General features: G+C 51.5%; 1 protein-coding gene across 1 annotated transcript in view; it reads right to left on the reverse strand.

Moving 5' to 3' along the window:
* Positions 1 to 10,251: 10,251 nt before the first annotated feature.
* pitpnab (phosphatidylinositol transfer protein, alpha b) overlaps positions 10,252 to 20,299 on the reverse strand; it is a gene marked incomplete at its 5' end in the record, with an annotated part of 55,527 nt that continues 45,479 nt past the window's right edge. Inside the window, 5 exons of the mRNA XM_072567618.1 lie at positions 10,252 to 11,270; positions 16,514 to 16,583; positions 17,400 to 17,522; positions 18,022 to 18,132; positions 18,648 to 18,725. Of these exons, the coding sequence (XP_072423719.1) occupies positions 16,536 to 16,583; positions 17,400 to 17,522; positions 18,022 to 18,132; positions 18,648 to 18,725 (360 nt within the window). The remainder of the gene's footprint in view (positions 11,271 to 16,513; positions 16,584 to 17,399; positions 17,523 to 18,021; positions 18,133 to 18,647; positions 18,726 to 20,299) is intronic.

The following is a 20,299-nucleotide window of genomic DNA, read 5'->3' on the forward strand; positions in this document are numbered from 1 at the left end:
TCAGGGTTCAGGGTTCAGAGTTCAGGGTTCCAAACTGATTTCAGAGTTCAACAGCCCTAGGTGGACAGATCAATGCAGTACCAAGTGAGCATTACCTCCACACAGCTCCTGGAAAATGCGGCGCTCCCTTAGCGTGGACCCTTACTCAGCGCTGCCCCTCCCACAGCGCGACGCTCTCCCAGTGCTGACCCTCCAACAGTACGGCGCTCCCTCAGCGTGGACCCTCCCACAGTGCGGTGCTCCCTCAGCGTAGACCCTCCTACAGTGCGGCGCTCCCTCAGCGCGGACCCTCCCACAGCTCGGTGCTCCCTCAGCGCTGACCCTCTGACAGTGCGGCACTCCCTCAGCGCGGACCCTCCCACAGCACGGTGCTCCCTCAGCGCTGACCCTCCCATCAGTGCAACGTGCTCTCAGTGCTGACCCCCCCACAGCGTGACACTCTCTCAGCACTGACCCTCCGACAGTGCGGCGCTCCCTCAGCACTGACCCTCTGACAGTGCGGCGCTCCCTCAGCACTGACCCTCCGACAGTGCGGCACTCCCTCAGCACTGACCCTCCAACAGCGCGGCCCTCCCTCAGCACGGCTCTTTGCCAGCTGAGGCAGTTTTACTCACTGAGAACTTCAGGGTCATTATCCTGGCAGTGCGCCTGTACCACACGAATGCTGACAAGATCCATAAAGAATGGAAGCAGGAGGCCATTCAGCCCTATGAGTCTATGCTGTCATTCTACCGTTGAGTCACAGACTCAGTGCCGTTGCACAGTCATGTACAGGGCTCTGATGCAAATTTCTGGGCAAAGGCCTTCCCTGATTGGGTGACCCAGTTTGCAAGGTTCGCAATGGCTCACAAAGTCACCTCACCATTACCGTCTCAAAGGCACTGAGGGATAGGCAATAAGGACCTGAATTCATAAAGAGGGCCGCTCTACAATTCAGATCCATCAGAGTGTGTGTGTGGGCTGAGAAAGACTGTGCCCAGTTGCCACTCCTGTGTGTGAAGTAGTGGCAGAATATTGGAATTTTCAGGCATTGTCCTTGCTTTCTGGGCTTTCACCCACAGCCCCCCACCCCACCCACACACACACGCCCCCCCCTGCAGAACCGCTCTCTGTATCAGTTGTGAATCCTTTGATTGTGCAAACATCGGTTTATTATCCCATGACATTCTACATCCAAGGGAATACCAATCAAGCCTCTGAGAGCTGCCCTCAGACCAGCCTCACTCTGATGAATCAGAGTCTCTTTCCTGAACGGTGCTGCAGGGGGTTCACTAGTTTCTCTGGTCCCAGACACATTCACCCGAGGAGGAAGTCAATGTGGTCACAGTCCATTCTGCAAAAATTATTTCCGATTAAGGAAAGAAACGAGCCTGACAGATTAAAGATATGCAAATTAAACAGATGAACCATCTTTCAAAACGAGAATCCAATTTTAGCATTAAACAATTAGCACAGGGTAGAGGGAGCTTTACTCTGTATCTAACCTGGTGCTGTCCCTGTCCTGGGAGTGTTTGATGGGGCAGTGTAGAGGGAGCTTTACTCTGTATCTAACCCGGTGCTGTCCCTGTCCCTGGGACTGTTTGATGGGGGGGCAGTGTAGAGGGAGCTTTACTCTGTATCTAACCCGGTGCTGTCCCTGTCCTGGGAGTGTTGGATGGGGGGGGCAGTGTAGAGGGAGCTTTACTCTGTATCTAACCCGGGTGCTGTCCCTGTCCTGGGAGTGTTGGATGGGGGGACAGTGTAGAGGGAGCTTTACTCTGTATCTAACCCCCCCCCGTGCTGTCCCTGTCCTGGGAGTGTTGGACTGGTGGGCAGTGTAGGAAATACGAAATCTGATTTGTGCACAGTAAACTCTCACTGATGGGAATATGATGCTGAGTAGGGTGTGTTTGGAATGTGGTCTTGGCTCCCACCCGGACATTGGTCAGACACCATGGATAACTCCAACTTCAAAACAGCGACCAACTTCAAAACAGCGATTTTTCACCCTCAGAGGGGAAATGGAACCCTTACATGAAGGTCTCACTGAATACGAGCAGGATTGGACCCTGCACTGGGCCACTCGGCCTGTGCTGATGCTTCCTGTACCTTCACCACTCCAGCAACTGGAGACTTCATAGAAATATACAGCTAATTGCATTTATATAGCACCTTCCACTTAATAGACACTGAGAGAAAATGGACCCTGAGCCACATCAAAGGGTATTTAGCCAAGGAATCGGAGGGGTTCAGGGAATTCCAGAGGGTGGTATCCGGGATAGCTAGCCACAATTCGAGGATTGAAGGGAAATGGGAACATTGTGTTAGACTTAGGGGAAACCCATTTGAAATGGGAGTTGTTGTCAGTCTGGTAGCAATGTAGGTGAGAGAGTTACAGGGGTGAGAGCTGAAAGGGACTAAACTAACGCAGGGCCTACCAAGTGTTGAATGAGCTGAATCTTCTGGGGAGGGGAGAGGAGGGGGAAAGAGGGTGAGGACATTGTTGGGGATATTTGACAGTTCCTCACTGGGAGCTGGATACCACAAGGAGAGTCCGTCCATACATTGGGAGCAGGCACCTAGTGCTCTCTCCTCCAGTCCTCAGACCAGCTCAGACCCTGGGCATGATGAGGCAGACTCGATGGGCTGAATGGCCTCAACTTCCTCCTAACGCCCTCCCTGCCGCAGCAGCCCTGGTCCAGAGGGCTGGAGATTTGGGTGGGTGTGACACTGACACCTCTCACAAGCCCCCAGCCCAGCCTGGGGGGGGGGGGTTGATGATGCAAGTGGTCCCGACACGGGGTGGGGTTGGGGAAATGGAGGGAGGGAGAGAGAGAGGGAAGGAGAGAGTGGGGGAGGGAGAGAGTGGGGGAGGGAGAGAGTGGGGGAGGGAGAGAGTGGGGGAGGGAGAGAGTGGGGGAGGGAGAGAGTGGGGGAGGGAGAGAGTGGGGGAGGGAGAGAGTGGGGGAGGGAGAGAGTGGGGGAGGGAGAGAGTGGGGGAGGGAGAGAGTGGGGGAGGGAGAGAGTGGGGGAGGGAGAGAGTGGGGGAGGGAGAGCGGTAGGGAGGGAGGGGGAGATGGAGGGGACGGTAGGGAGATGGAGGGTGTGGTAGGGAGGGAAGGGGAGATGGAGGTGGTGATAGGGAGGGAGGGGGAGGGGGCGAGGGCGGGGACGGTAGGGAGGGAGGGGGAGAGAGAGGGGGAGAGGGAAGAGGCGGTAGGGAGGTAGGGAGATGGAGGGGGCGGTAGGGAGGGGGAGAGGGAGGGGCGGTAGGGAGGTAGGGAGATGGAGGGGGGTGTAGGGAGGGAGGGGAGAGGGAGAGAGGGAGGGAGGGAGGGGAGAGGGAGGGAGGGAGGGAGGGAGGGGATGGGGGGAGAGGGGGGTGATGGGGGGGGCTAAGAGGGAGGGGGAGAGGGAGGGGGCGCTAGGGAGGGAAGGGGAGATGGAGGGGGTGGTAGAGAGGGAAAAGGAGATGCAGGATGAGGGGGGGAGATGGAGGGTGAGAGGGAGGGAGGTGGAGAGGGAGGTGGAGGTAGGGAGGGGGTAGGGAGGTAGGGAGATGGAGGGGGCGGTAGGGAGGGAAGGGGAGATGGAGGGGGCGGTAGGGAGGGAAGGGGAGATGGAGGGGGCGGTAGAGAGGGAAAAGGAGATGGAGGATGAGGGGGGGAGATGGAGGGTGAGAGGGAGGGAGGTGGAGAGGGAGGTGGAGGTAGGGAGGGGGGGTAGGGAGATGGAGGGGGCGGTAGGGAGGGAAGAGGAGATGGAGGATGAGGGGGGAGATGGAGGGTGAGAGAGGGAGGGAGGGGGAGATGGAGGATGAGGGGGAGATGGAGGGTGAGAGGGAGGGAGGTGGAGAGGGAGGTGGAGGTAGGGAGGGGGGTAGGGAGATGGAGGGGGCGGTAGGGAGGGAAGAGGAGATGGAGGATGAGGGGGGAGATGGAGGGTGAGAGGGAGGGAGGGGGAGATGGAGGATGAGGGGGAGATGGAGGGTGAGAGGGAGGGAGGTGGAGAGGGAGGTGGAGGTAGGGAGGGGGGTAGGGAGATGGAGGGGGCGGTAGGGAGGGAAGAGGAGATGGAGGATGAGGGGGGAGATGGAGGGTGAGAGGGAGGGAGGTGGAGAGGGAGGTGGAGGTAGGGAGGGGGGTAGGGAGATGGAGGGGGCGGTAGGGAGGGAAGAGGAGATGGAGGATGAGGGGGGAGATGGAGGGTGAGAGGGAGGGAGGGGGAGATGGAGGATGAGGGGGGAGATGGAGGGTGAGAGGGAGGGAGGTGGAGAGGGAGGTGGAGGTAGGGAGGGGGGTAGGGAGATGGAGGGGGCGGTAGGGAGGGAAGAGGAGATGGAGGATGAGGGGGGAGATGGAGGGTGAGAGGGAGGGAGGGGGAGATGGAGGGTGAGGGGGGAGATGGAGGGTGAGAGGGAGGGAGGGGGAGATGGAGGGTGAGAGGGAGGGGGATAGAGGGAAGGAGCAGTGGGGAGGGGGGTAACAAACTGAAACTGATCGGTAACAAAGTATCTCAGAAACTGATACAAAGTAACAAGGGGATGGATACCCCGCGGGGGGAGGGGCCGGGGCCCGGGGCCCGGGGCCCGGGGGGGGTCCGGGGGGTGTTACCTGCTGCTCCGGCTCCTGGTCGCCCCGAGGCCGGTCCCGGAGCCGGGGGAGAGGGGGGGTCGGTTCTTAAAGGGATCCCCCGCTCGGAGCCTTAAAGGGGCGCAGCCGCGGCCGGATTTTTATTCCTCTTTGTTGTGACTGCGGGAGGCTGATGGTGATTGGCTGAATGCGGTCACATGACCCCCGCCGGCCCTCTCAGCCAATCAACCCTGAAGTCTGTCCAATCAAACGCGACCGCGGGAGGGGCTGGCCGATGGAGTGGTAGTGTCCGTCACTCTGGGCCAGATGGGTCATAAATCTCTGAAGACACTATGGAGGAACATATCTAACCCACCCCCCCCCATGTTCCACAGGCATCCCCCCCCCCCCCCCCCCAACACCTCCCCCCCACACCCCCAACCTGACCCAACACTACCCTCCACTCACTCCCATTGGCTCCTGGCCCTCAACACAGTTTTAAATCAGTTGGAATTTCCCCCAAACTAAACATTAGTCTTCCCAAAGTCCAGTGGAACTCATTGTCTGTCAGGGTGGTAACGTCAGAAACCCTCACACTATTTATGTCACTTATAATACCAAGGTCAGGGGCCAAGTGCTGAAAAAAAATGAGATTAAAATAATCTGGTGGCTGTTTTTGACCATAGCGTCAGAGACGTACAGCACTGGAAAAGATTCTTCAGTCCAACTCATTATTAAATATTAGATTACTGAGTGCGGAAACAGGCTGTTCGGCCCAACAAGTCCACACCGATCCTCCGAAGTGCAACCCACCCATACCCCTACATTTACCCTTTCAGCTAACACTACGGCCAATTCACCTGACCTGCACATCTTTGGACTGTGGGAGGAAACTAGAGCACCCGGAGGAAACCCACACAGACACGGGGAGAATGTGCAAACTCCACACAGTTAGTCGCCTGAGGTGGGAATTGAACCCGGGTCTCTGGCGCTGAGGCAGCACTGCTAACCACTGTGCCACCGTGCCGCCCAGATATCCAAAATTAATCTAGTCCCATTTGCCAGCACCCGGCCCATATCCCCCTAAACCCTTCCTATTCATACACCCACCCAGATGCCTTTTAAATGCTGTAATTATACCAGCCTCCACCACTTCCTCTGGCAGCTCATTCCATACACGTACCACCCTCTGTGTGAAAAAGTTGTCCCTTTGATCCCTTTTCAAATTTTTCCCTCACCCTAAATCTAAACCCTGTAGTTGTGGACATCCCCACCCCGGGAAAAAGACTTTCTCTATTTACCCTATCCATGCTCCTCATAATTTTGTAAACCTCTATAAGGTCACCCCTCAGCCTCCAACGCTCCAGGGAAAACAGCCCCAGCCTGTTCAGCCTCTCCCTGTAGCTCAGATCCTCCAACTCTGGCAACATCCTTGTAAATCTTTTCTGAACCATTTCAAGTTTCACAACATCTTTCCAATAGGAAGGAGACCAGAATTGCACATAATGTTCCAACAGTGTCCTAACCAATGTCCTGGACAGCTACAACATGACCTCCCAACTCCTGTACTCAATACTCTGACCAATAAAGGCATGCACACCAAATGCTTTCTTCATTATCCTATCTAGCTGTGACCAGTGCAGACACAATGGACAGCAGAGCCCCTTTCTATGGCTCTCTCTATAACACGATAACATTTCATTCCCTAGATACCAACACGGTGTGGGGCAGCACAGTCGCTCAGTGGTTAGCACTGCTGCCTCATAGCGCCAGGGCGATTCCAGCCTTGGGTGATTGTCTGTGTGGAGTTTGTACGTTCTCCCTATGTCTGCGTGGGTTTCCTCTGGGTGCTCTGGTTTCCTCCCACAGTCCAAAGATGTGCAGGTCAGGTGGATTGGCCAGGCTAAATTGCCCGTAGTGTTAGGTGCATTAGTCAGAGGGAAATGGGTCTGGGTGGGTTACTCTTTGGAGGGTCAGTGTGGACTAGTTGGGCCAATGGTCCTGTTTCCACACTGTAGGGGAATCTAATCTAATCTAATCTAAAACACCGTCCCTATCCCCAGTGATGGGAAAAGGTTGAGGTACAAGCTGACTATTCACTCTGTTAGTTTCACATTTGATTTTGAGCTGCACTGCTGAGTCGCATTGCCAGCTCCCAATTCCCTCCACCTCAGTCCGATTGCCCGACTCCCCTCTGCCCCTATGGAGTCGCTGCTGAAACCCTCATGCAGGCGTTTGTTACCTCCAGACTCTTCCTTTCCAGCACACCTGAGCAGCAATAGAAATCAGAGCTTCACTAATAGCCTGGTGTTGTTCTAATCCTCATTTACGTCAAGTCCCACTCTCCCACTGTGATCACTGATCGACATGTGGCTTCCAGACCAGAAACAGCTCAGCTTCGAAATGATCATCCTGCTTTTCAAATCCCACCGTGGCCTCACCTCTCTCTCATTTGTAACTTCCTGCCAACTTAGAGATTTCTACATTTATCCAGTTTGGGCCTCCTGTGCATTGTCTATTCTTATCACTCCACTATCGGTGCCTGGCCCTCCAACTGCAGAACTGTCTCCCAAAACCTCCCCCTTTTCCTTTACTTAATCTGTCTCTCAAATCCAACCCCTTTGAGCAAGATTTTGGTCACATTGCCTGGTAGCTCACATGACCCACTGACACATTTGGATCAACAGTGCTGCTGGTTCAGTGCATCCTGGAACCACACCAGGGCATGGGCCTGAACACACCTTTTGAGGTTCAAAGTTTGGGAGAAGATTTGTAGCTTGGGTGCTGGTTGTTGTGGTTCTGTTCGCCGAGCTGGGAATTTGTGTTGCAGACATTTCGTCCCCTGTCTAGGTGACATCCTCAGTGCTTGGGAGCCTCCTGTGAAGTGCTTGTGATCTTTCCTCCGACATTTGTTGACAACCGGAAGCGGCAGAGATAAACCACTATAAATGCCGGAGGAAAGATCACCGAAACGCTTCACAGGAGGCTCCCAAGCACTGAGGATGTCACCTAGACAGGGGACAAAACGTCCGTAACACAAATTCCCAGCTTGGCGAACAGAACCACAACACCTTTTGAGGTTTACATTAAAGGCACTATACAAATGTAAACTGCTGGATACTATTGCACTGGCAGAGTGGAGGTGGAGTTCAGAGTGTGAACCTGTCACTGAGCCAGAGTCTTAGGAACCTGGAATGAGGGGCAAGGTACACGGCAAACAATCAAGAGACAGTCCCTTCTCCTCCCAGACCCAGATATCAAAGACAGAATGGAGGACCTTACCTGCAGCTCAATGGGCACAACACGCACCTTTTTACCCACCAGACTGATGATTCCACCCTCATTGCAGACTGGAGTATCCAATAAAGCAAAAAATGACGGACGCTGAAAATCTGAAACAAAAACAGGAGTTGCTGGAGAAACTCAGCAGGTCTGGCAGTACCAGTAGAGAAAGCAGAGTTAGTGTGAGCAATCAACTCACTGACATCTCTGCATTCCTCTGATACTGGCCTCTTGTGCATCCTGGGGTTTCATCACTCCAGACTTCTGCAGGGGCGGGGGTGGGGTAGTCACTGGGCCCAAAACAGTAACTCTGCTTTCTCTCCACAGATGCTGCCAGACTTGCTGAGTTTCTCCAACAAGTCTGATGTTTGAGTACACAATCCAGGCCCGTGCCCTGGTGTGGTTCCAGGATGCACTGAACCAGCAGACGGCCAATATTGAGGGAGGTTGCACTGTCAAAGACACCGTCTCTCAATGACACACAAACCCCCTCCACTCAAATTGATTTAAAGTCACTATTTTGAAGAGCAGGTGAGCTTGCCCCAGTAACCCGGCCAATATTTTTCCCTGAATGAACATCAGAAGCAGGAACACCTTCTGGTCAGTGTCTGACTGGGCTTTGAGAACTTACTGAGTGTTGTTTGGCTGCTGATACAGCTCTGAGCACAAACACAATAAATACTTGATCAAAAAACAGAAATGGTTTCAGATAGAATCATAGAGATGTACAGCCTGGAAACAGACCCTTCAGTCCCCACGCTGACCAGATATCCCAACTCAAATCTAGTCCCACCTGCCAGCACCCGGCCCATATCCCGCCAAACCCTTCATATTCATATACCCATCCATGACATGGAAGCTCTACAAGCTGCTTCTAGAATTTTCCACCAAACAGCTCCTTGGGTTTCAATGGAATTCAACAAGGCTCAGCATTTTTCAACCCAGCCTACTGTTTTGGGTGCAAGGGTGTGCAGGTGGTGGTGACGCCAAGAGTGGGCTACGTTAGTTGGTGGCATTCCGGGGGTTGGGGTGGGGGGGGGGGGGGGGGGGAAGAGAAGAGGAGAATGTAAAATTGAATTGGAATATTGCTCTGACTGTCCAAAGATGAGCAGGCTGGGTAGATTGGCCATGGAAATCAGGTCACAGAGACAGGGTGGGGACATTGGGGTTTAGGGGAGGGGGGGGGGGATGCTCTTTGGAGGGTCAGTGCAAACTTGATGGGCTGAATGACCTCTTTTTGTACTGTATGGATTCTATGAACTGAAGGTTGATGCAACTTTCTATTGGTCCTTGGGCAATTCTAGTGTGCAAACAGAGCCGATGATTTGTGAAACCTAGCCTGAAAGATTTCTGAGAGACAGTTACACTCCAAGGACAGGTTAGAGGTGGCAGCAAGTGACACCTATATCCCAGCCAGACTTGAAGACTTGACAGGGTAGGTACAGAGAAACCAGATATCACCCCTTCCACAACTGACAGGGAGTAGATGCAGGTGCAGTTACAACATTTGGACAGGTACTTCCATAGGAAAGCTTTAGAGGGACATACGCAGGCAAGTGGGACTAGTTTAGTTTGGGGAACTGGGTCAGCATGGATGAGTTGGACTGAAGAGTCTGTTTCTGTATTGTACGACTCCGAGACTCCATTAAACAAAATTAACATTTCAAATCCAACTACATCCGGTTTTGATGAAGTCACTGAACTCCCGTTAACTCTGCTTTCGTCCCACCAATGCTGTTACATTCAGATGAGATTCGATTCCCTACAATGTGGAAACAGGCCCTTCGGCCCATCAAGTCCACACAGAACCTCTGAAGAGTAACCCACCCAGACCCATTCCCCCTACCCAATATTTACTTGCTGAGTTTCTGCAGCAACTTCAGTTTTTGTTGTAAGAGTCAGCCATGTTGTACAATCTGGAGTCACATGTAGGTCAGACCAGTTGAGAACAGAATTCCTTCATTAAAAACATATCAATGAACCAGGGTTTTTTTTAAAAGGAAGAGGAATTGGTAATAGTTGGCTTGGCTTTCAGCCCAGATTTAATTGAAATCACACCAACTATTGACATGAGATTTGAAGCCGTGCCCTTTAAGGGTTCGCCTCGACCTCTTACCCCACACTTTTACGAACCATTGTTCATCTCATTGCTCTGCCTACACAACGTGCTTACTCTCAAGTTCTGAGAACTGACAAATAGATGATCACTGCCTGAAGTCTCCTGGTTAGAGTGTACACCGAGTTGCCAGGAAGGGATTAGTTGCCGCTCCGACATTGGCCACATTGTGTGTGTGTGTGTGTGTGTGTGTGTGTGTGTGTGTGTGTGTGTGTGTGTGTGTGTGTGTGTGTGTGTGTGTGTGTGTGTGTGTGTGTGTGTGTGTGTGTGTGTACACAGAGACAGACCAAGAGACGGTTCAGGTGCTATTGGAATTTTTTTTATTATTGCGTGAGTGAAACAATTAAAAAAAATAAGTGACATTTTCTTCAAGGAATGCGATGACTATGAGAGAGGGGAAGAATACTGATTAAGAGAGGGATGAGGCATGTGCCAATCCCTCATGAAATAAACAGCACAGGGGGAACTAAACCAGGATAAGGTGGGGTGGGGGGACAATGGGTCGGTAAAAGGGAGATATGTTACTGAATCTCAGTCCTGAGATGAGCTCCTGTGCTCTGGGCAACTTGTATCCAGCTATCAGCAGCACGATTAAAATCAAACAGGCTAACACATCCTCATGTCTGTTACAACAGGGAGCAGCTTTCAATGGAGTTAAAGCCTCTCTCACAATGACAGATGCCCCGTTAAAAACAAGTTGGGATTCCCATCATTGACATCAGTAGACCCACGCTGAGCAAAGCTTTTCTGACCTCTCGCTGCTGAAGGAGGGGAATGGGAGCAGGACATGGACTCTTTTCCCCACTCCTCCAGACTCCCAGCCCCACATTTCATTTCTTCATTGATCTTCCTGTGCTTTTGGAGACCACGGAATGCAGTCATGCTCCCGGAGAGATGGGGGCATCTTATTGCACTTTAAGACAACCAAATAACTTAATGATTCTCTATAAATTAACAATTAGTGGATTATAGTGACATGACTGGAAATGATAAATAACAGAACAGCACATAATGGCTACTTGCTGGGAGAGATCAGATTGGTCACCATCTATTAACCACAATCAGGTTTTGGTCCAGACACACAGTATATCATTAACAGGTACAGCACACAGCAAACCCTAACACTCAATATATTCTGCATGGGATTAAATTTAGTGCTCTGTTTTAAATTTCTCTGTCTGCTCACAATTTCTTCTAGAAACACCAGAGGTTTGGTTAGAAATCATCCTATAAATGAGGTGACAGGGATGGTTTACTCGGCGAACGGAGACTTCTCTCATTGGCTGTGGGGTGTTGAAGCCTTGGACGCAGTCTTCGAGAAGCTTCACAAAAAGAACAAAATTCCAGTCAATTTCAGCTTAAACCTTTCAGTTACACAGAGAGAGTCAGCCCCTTCAGGAACTGTATCCCAGTGAGAGTCAGCCCCTTCGGGAACTGTATCCCAGTGAGAGTCAGCCCCCTCAGGAACTGTATCCCAGTGAGAGTCAGCCCCTTCGGGAACTGTATCCCAGTGAGAGACAGCCCCCTCAGGAACTGTATCCCAGTGAGAGACAGCACCTTCAGGAACTGTATCCCAGTGAGAGACAGCCCCCTCAGGAACTGGATCCCAGTGAGAGTCAGCCCCTTCGGGAACTGTATCCCAGTGAGAGTCAGCCCCCTCAGGAACTGTATCCCAGTGAGAGACAGCACCTTCAGGAACTGTGTCCCAGTGAGAGTCAGCCCCTTCAGGAACTGTGTCCCAGTGAGAGTCAGCCCCTTCAGGAACTGTATCCCAGTGAGAGACAGCACCTTCAGGAACTGTATCCCAGTGAGAGACAGCCCCTTCAGGAACTGTATCCCAGTGAGAGTCAGCCCCTTCAGGAACTGTATCCCAGTGAGAGACAGCCCCTTCAGGAACTGGATCCCAGTGAGAGTCAGCCCCTTCAGGAACTGGATCCCAGTGAGAGTCAGCCCCTTCAGGAACTGGATCCCAGTGAGAGTCAGCCCCTTCAGGAACTGTATCCCAGTGAGAGACAGCCCCTTCAGGAACTGTATCCCAGTGAGAGACAGCCCCTTCAGGAACTGTATCCCAGTGAGAGACAGCCCCTTCAGGAACTGTATCCCAGTGAGAGACAGCCCCCTCAGGAACTGTATCCCAGTGAGAGACAGCCCCTTCAGGAACTGGATCCCAGTGAGAGTCAGCCCCTTCAGGAACTGTATCCCAGTGAGAGACAGCCCCTTCAGGAACTGTATCCCAGTGAGAGTCAGCCCCCTCAGGAACTGTATCCCAGTGAGAGTCAGCCCCTTCAGGAACTGGATCCCAGTGAGAGTCAGCCCCCTCAGGAACTGGATCCCAGTGAGAGTCAGCCCCCTCAGGAACTGGATCCCAGTGAGAGACAGCCCCTTCAGGAACTGGATCCCAGTGAGAGACAGCCCCTTCAGGAACTATATCCCAGTGAGAGACAGCCCCTTCAGGAACTATATCCCAGTGAGAGTCAGCCCCCTCAGGAACTGGATCCCAGTGAGAGACAGCCCCTTCAGGAACTATATCCCAGTGAGAGACAGCCCCTTCAGGAACTATATCCCAGTGAGAGACAGCCCCCTCAGGAACTGGATCCCAGTGAGAGACAGCTCCTTCAGGAACTGTATCCCAGAGAGAGACAGCCCCTTCAGGAACTGTATCCCAGTGAGAGTCAACCCCCTCAGGAACTGTATCCCAGTGAGAGTCAGCCCCTTCAGGAACTGTATCCCAGTGAGAGACAGCCCCTTCAGGAACTGTATCCCAGTGAGAGTCAGCCCCCTCAGGAACTGTACCCCAGTGAGAGACAGCCCCCTCAGGAACCGTATCCCAGTGAGAGTCAGCCCCCTCAGGAACTGTATCCCAGCGAGAGTCAGCCCCCTCTCACTGGGATACAGTTCCAGAAGGGGTTGAATGTCATTTCCTCCAATTCTTACTTGAGGCACTGACTTTTTCCTGAGTTTCAAACCAACTGTATCCTGGCTGGCTGTACTCGCTCCAGGAACCTATGCCTTACACCGTGCTGTAGTCCCACTGAACCTACTTCACCTCACCCAGAATATACTCAGATCCTAATCCTTTCTAGCACAGCTGTGTCCTGGACTCTGGGCTTTTCCCCTCCCCTCAGGGTTTAATCAACACACACAATCCCCACACCAGTGAATGTGGTTGCGAACTGTGCTGTCCCATTCCACACAGTGGGTGGTGGTGCTGGTTGAGGGCCAGGTACTGTAACTCATTGATGCTCCAATAGATTCCATACCTTGAGGGAATGATGATGTGGGTCGCTCTAGGAGGTTGGCAGCCCATTGTCACACGCTATGGCACATACAGAACACGGAGAGCCAGCCATGGGCCTCAGCACTCTCTGTGTGCCTGCTGATTTCAGACCCATACTGTCCTCGAGCGCACTCTCAGAGAGCTGCTGATCCATTATTAACATCACCCATTTTCCACCTCGAACACCACCTGACCCTGCTCCTGAAACCCTCAGCCATGCTTTAGATCCCTAAACACTGAGGTATTCCAGCTCACAGTGAGACTGTGCTGCTCTAACCCGCACCAATCTCCCACTCTGCTGGCTGGCTGACTGACACAGAAACAGCAGCTACTGGATTAGTGGTGCTGGAAGAGCACAGCAGTTCAGGCAGCATCCAACGAGCAGCGAAATCAACGTCGATTTCGCTGCTCGTTGGATGCTGCCTGAACTGCTGTGCTCTTCCAGCACCACTAATCCAGTATTTGCTTTCCAGCATCTGCAGTCATTGTTTTTACCTCACAGAAACAGCAGCAGCAGACCATTCAGCGCACTTACAGCCTGACTTTATAACGACACTTTCCTGTCTGTCACCATCCACCCAAGCCCAGAACTGTCGACTCCCTTCCCAGTAAAGGCCTAGCTAACCCGCACTGTGAATAAACTTTGAAGGCCCATTTTCACCACCAACAGCAGAAGAGGATTCCACACTTGAACAACCTACAGAGAAAAAAAACATTCGCCTCACCCCCATTTTAAAAGAATATCTTTTCTTCTGAAACTCCACTCCCTGGTTTTGTTACTCTGGACATTGTGGTGCTGCTGGAACCAGGAGCCAATTTAAAAATTCTTACCTATTTCGGTTACCTCGCAGCCCCCTCCCCATTTCGACAATCTCTTCTTTAGTCTCACTTCATTTCTCACCACTTTCAAAGATCCTTCCTAAAACCTACCTTTGTGGTTCTCTGTTTGAATCATTTCTTACTTGGCTCAAAGCCAATGGAATAGCTTGGATTTAGCTGTAAAGGTCAAGAATGGGGGAGTGCACCATTCAATGCAGACGTATCCAGCACGGAACCAGATCCTTCTGCCCAACTCCTCCATACTGACTAGGTTTCCAGAAGCAAACTAGTCCCATTTGCCTACATTTGGCACATATTGCTCACAACCCTTCCCATCCATCCATCCTGACGCCTTTTAAATGCAGTAATTGTACCAGCCTCCACCACTTCCTCTGGCAGCTCATTCCATACACATACCACCCTCTGCGTGAAAATGTTGCCCCTTTTATATCTTTCCCCTCTCAATTTAAACCTATGCCCTTGAATTCTGGACTCCCCCCCCCATTGTACTTCTTCACTGTCCACTATGCCACCATTTCTAGTGTCATCTGCAATCTCACTCATCATGCCTCCTGTATTGTCATCCAATGAGACACAATAGTGGAGCCAGCACTAATCCCTGTGGCACACAGACAGTCACAGGTCTCCCAGTGTGAACAACAACCCTCTACCACCACCCTCTATCTCCACTGTGTAACAAGTAAGGCTGAGCTCTGCAGCATCACAGATACCAGTCTTCAGCTAATTAACATTCACTCCAAGTGATGTCAAGGAACAGGTGGAGACACTGGGTACTGTGAAGGCTTTGGGCCCTGACAACATTCCAGCAACAGCACTGAAGACTTGTGCTCCAGAACCTGGTGCTCCCCTAGCCAAGCTGTTCCAGTCCAGTTACAACACTGGTATTTACCTAACAAGATGGAAAATTGTTCAGCCACATCATGCACATAAAAAGCAGGACAAATCCAACCCAGGCAATTACTATCCCATCAGTCTACTCTCGCTCAGTAAAGTGATGGAGGGTGTCAACAGCAGTGCTAGAACATGGAACATTACAGCACAGTACAGGCCCTTCGGCCCTCGATGTTGTATCGACTTGTGAAACCAATCTGAAGTCCATCTATCCTACACTACACTATTCCATTCTCATCCATATGCCTATCCAATGACCATTTAAACATCCTTAATGTGGCAAGTCTACTACTGTTGCAGGCAGGACGTTCCACACCCCTACTACTCTCTGCATAAAGAACCTACCTCTGACATCTGCCCTATCACCTACCACCCCTCAGTTTAAACCTATGTCCCCTCGTGCTCGCCCCACCATCCAGGGGGAAAGCCTCTCCCTGTCCACCCTATCTAACCCTCTGATTATCTTACATGCCTCAATTAAGTCACCTCTCAACCTTCTTCTCTCTCACGAAAACAGCCTCAAATCCATCAGCCTTCCCTCGTTAGACCTTCCCTCCATACCAGGCAACAGAGTAAGTCTCCTCTGAACCCTTTCCAAAGCTTCCACATCCTTCCCATAATGTGGTGACCAGAACTGTACACAATACTCCAAGTGCGGCTGCACCAGAGTTTTGTACATCTACAGAATGACCTCATGGCTCTGAAACTCAATCCCTCTCCCAATAAAAGCTAACACACCAGATGCCTTCTTAACAACCCTATCAACTTGGATGGTAACTTTCAAGGATCTATGTACATGGATATAGAGATCTCTCTGTTCATCTACACTAATCAAGAATCTCATCCAGTACTCTGTATTCCTGTTGCTCCTTCCAAAGTGAATCACCTCACACTTTTCCACATTAACATCCATTGCCAGCTCTCAGCCCTTCTCTGCAGCTTATCTATGTCCCTCTGTTACCTGCAACATCCTTCAACACTATCCACAACTCCACTGACCTTAGTGTCGTCTGCAAATTTACTAACCTGCCCTTGGGTACATGGATACGCCAACACCTTCAAGGTCCTCCCCAAGCCCCTCCCCATCCTGACTTGGAAACGTATCACCATTCCTTCACTGTCACTGGGTCAAAATCCTGGAAAATTCCCTCTCCCTAACAGCACTCTGGGTTTACTGACATCCTGAGGTCAGGGCAGCTCACCAATTAGGAGTGGGAGTGAACTCTGCACCAGCCAGAACACCCACATCCAGGAACAATTAAAAAAAACTTGCTTCGACTTCTACTCTGTACCATGGAAACCCAGAGGTTCCTGTCCAACTCTGTGGCAGAGAATATATACTATAAAGGATCCCACTGACTAAACACCCCAACCAACCAGGATCTGTTGTGGACACAAACTGTTCCATAGTTCAGAAACACTCGTTAAAGTTACACATTGCTGGATATTTAAACAGAATATATCCCAGATTTACTGATAAACATTGCTGAACATTATATTGTATAAAAGGTGCTCTATAATACTTGGAGCAGATTGGAGACAGTCTGTTGTACTTACAGCTAAAAACAGGAAACTGGTGCTAGTCATCAGTAGCTGTCAGTCCCCTCACGGGACCATTTAATATCATCTGGAGGGAGGTGATAGAATATACTCGTCATTGGCAGCTCTCTCAACATGCCCCACTCCCCAAACCCCACCCACCCCCTCCCCCAATCCCCAAACCCCCCCCCAATCCCCGTGCCCACCCCCAAACCCCCCCAATCCCCGTGCCCACCCCACCCCCAATCCCCGTGCCCATCCCACCCCCAATTCCCAAAACCCCCCCAACCCCCACGCCCACCCCACTCCCTCCCCCAACCCCCAATCCCCCCCCAACCCCCACGCCCACCCCACCCCCTCCCCCAATTCCCAAACCCCCCCAACCCCCGCGCCCAATCCCCAAAACCCCCCAACCCCCGTGCCCACCTCACCCCCTCCCCCAATTCCCAACCCCCCCAACCCCCACCCCACCCCCTCCTCCAATCCCCAAAACCCCCCAATACCCACGCCCACCCCACCCCCTCCCCAACCCCTGCGCCCACCCCCAATCCCCCCCAACCCCCGCACCCACCCAACCCCCAGCCCCCAACCCCCCCTTCCACCCCCTCCCCCAATCCCCCAACCCCCCCCCAACCCCCACGTCCACCCCCTCCCCCAATCCCCACTTCCACCCCCTCCCCCAATCCCCCAACCCCCCCCAACCCCCATGCCCACCCCACCCCTCCCCCAGTTCCCAAAACCCCCCAACCCCTGCACTCACCCTGCCCCAACCCCACCACCTCCCCCTAACACACCCCTCACCCTTCCCCTACCCCCAACCTCCAGTGCGCCAATACCCCCTGCATTCCCTCCCTCCCCCATCTCACCCCCCCCCCCCCGATTGAAGACTCTGGCTCAATCGCACCTCGTCCAGCTCTTTCTTAGTTTCCTCCTCCATACGTCGGATGTCATCCATGGTAAGTTCAATCCACCTGTCCATCCAACAGAACAGCTGCCGGTGGAAGACTGTGAATAAACGCCTTTCTTGCTGCTCTCAAAAAAAAAACCAAAAAGACCCAACAATCAGAAACTCCAGCCAGACAACTACCTTTTACGTGGAGGTTGCTGCATCACCCCAGGGTCAGGCACCAGCCCTAGCAGAAGCACACAGTTACTGCAGAAGCACAATGATGCAGTTGGTGCTGACAAGTTCTCAGTTTGTATTGATGGTCTGCAATAGGGAGGGGATTAGCTCCCTGGGAATGACGGCACAGGAAGAGGAGACCACTGAACTCCCTGTATCAGTGTGGTTTGTTGGGAAAGCCTATCTAGATAGCATTATGAGTTATAAACACTTGGGAATTACCACTGAACCTGTGCACTGCTGAGAAAAAAGGTAGTTTGTTGAAGTTTTTCATTTTGCACGTACCAGCAGAGTTTGCCAGAGACAGCATTGTGAAGGGAAGACTACACGTGGGGAGAAGGCTTATTGATTGGTCACAGCCCAGAGTGGAGCTCAGTGTTGGTCTTCCTGTTCACCCACTCACCTTCTGGATAAAGCTCTCCACTTTACTCTGAAGGCCCCACCATTTAAACTTCACGGTCACCAGTTTGTAAGCACACATGTGTGGCCAATCTCTTCTCTTTGCCAGTTCTTTCTGTAACAGAATGGAGAATAAGCTGCCCAATGAGACCCGTTGCAGTAGAGGGTTAAATGAATTTACTCTCAGGCTTGATACATTTGCAAGGCCAATATTTGATGCCCATCAATGACAGACCCACAAACAGATTAGTAAGACCTCTTCACCCATGGGCTTCGATGGAACTGAACATCTTACAGCCACTTGTACCTTACAGACCTTTATATCCAACCCCGCCCTGGAAGTGTTTGATGGGCAGAGTGTAGAGAGTAGTTTACTCTGTGTTCTGACCCTGTGCTGTCCCCATCAAACACTCCCAGGCAAGGGACAGTATAGAGGAGGCTTCACTCTGTATCTAAGCTTGTGCTGTCCCTGTCCTGACAGGATTTGATGGGGGATGGTGTGGACAGAATTCTATGTCTTCTGTTTTCTCATCTTGTTTGAATATAAAATTTTAAAAACCCACAAAAAACACGAGGAAATGTCACAACCAATCACATCAATTTACTGAAAAGTGATCACATGCTACATACCTTCCAATTAGGGCCCAGTTTCCCACGACCTGTCTTGACAGACTTGAATATTGCTGGATCCTCCTCCAGTTTGTAATCCTGGTGTAATGATAGAGAGCTGGTTAGGCTGGAAGCTGGCAGTTTTCTAGGTGAACATTCGGCCCCACCAGAATCAATGAGTGATTTGGCGTAGATCGAGGCCAATCAGCCCCTCATGTATATCCTATCACTGTTTGATCTATCTGCTGTCCTGTTCTTTCCCCAAAGACTTTGAATAAGTTTCCCCAGTTCCGATTTGGAAGTTCCCATTGAATCAACTTACACTATCCTTCCAGCCAGCAAGTTCCAGCTCACAACAATTCACTGGGTTAAAGAAAATTAAAATCGCTCCTTTCCTTTCTGCTTCTTTTGCCAATTACCTTAAAAACTATGCCCTGTGATGACCCAGCTACTAACTCCCAAAGGAAATACGGAGAAACAATTTACTCTATTCCCCCCCCACCCCACCCCAAGCCAGTCCTGATTCTTAAACATGGAATTGCAACAGTTAGGAAGGCCAATGGCATTTGGTCTTAATCACACGAGGAGGAGTATAGAGAAACAAAGATTGTTGCTTCAATTCCTATGGATGTTGGGCAAGGCTGAAGCTATTCAGCAGTGCACAGTCTCATTCCCCTTACCCAAAGATATACTCATCATAGGGAAAGCACAAGGGAGATTGTCAGGAATACTTCTGCGATGATGGGACAGTCTATAAAGAAATTGAGGAGATTGCTTGTAGAAGAATGGGGATGATCTCGTTGAAGCAAAAAGATTCTTACAGAACTCAACAGGTTTAGATACAGGTTAGCAACCAGTAGGTGGAGAATCTAGAACCAGGGAATACAATCTCCGAATGACAGAGCAGGCCATTTAGGACTGAGATGAACAGGGATTGCTTCAGTCAGAAGGTGGTGCATCTCTGGAACTCTCTACTGCAGAAGAAGCTCAGTCTGAGTACATTCAAGACAGCGATACGTATAATCCTCAGCTATGACATCAAAAGGATTTGGCGCTGAGGTAGATGGCCAGCCATCATCTACAGTGACAGAGCGCATTTGAGGGGCTGAATGGCCTACGCCTGTTCTTATGTTCCAAAGTTACATTTCCATCAAAGGCACTTTTACATCTCCCTGCTTTCTTTCCTCTGCCTGAAGAGCAATCCCACCTTCTGCACAGAACCGAAGCTGGAATGACTGGGCAGCTCTTTCAAGGAGGTAGCATGGCAATGATGGGTCAAGTGGCCTCACGAAACAGACTTGAGAAGCTCCAAGGTCTTCACCTGCTCCTGTTTGTTATGTTGTTGCTGCTAGCGGCCCCGGTTGGATTTTGTCTTGCGCTTGGCTGCTGGAACCTGTGACCCACCTTGGCATCTAAGCTTGGGCAGGAGGAATAACGCCCACTTCCAACTCTCCGAGAGTCATCCCCCCCCCCCCCCATTGCCAGTTTGAGTGCCTCAGCAAAACCTTTCTACTGGTAAACACTTGGGAGAGTTTCCTAAATTGCACAAGCTGACTGGAACCATTACTCGGTTCGAGTTCAGCTCGAATCACAGCTGATTACCGTGGCGTAACCACCATAGAAAATACATGAAGCTAGCTCTGTGCTGTAGGATTATTTGAATAATAGACGAA

Source organism: Chiloscyllium punctatum, unplaced genomic scaffold (genome assembly GCF_047496795.1).
Source record: "Chiloscyllium punctatum isolate Juve2018m unplaced genomic scaffold, sChiPun1.3 scaffold_636, whole genome shotgun sequence".
Lineage (NCBI taxonomy): Eukaryota > Metazoa > Chordata > Chondrichthyes > Orectolobiformes > Hemiscylliidae > Chiloscyllium > Chiloscyllium punctatum.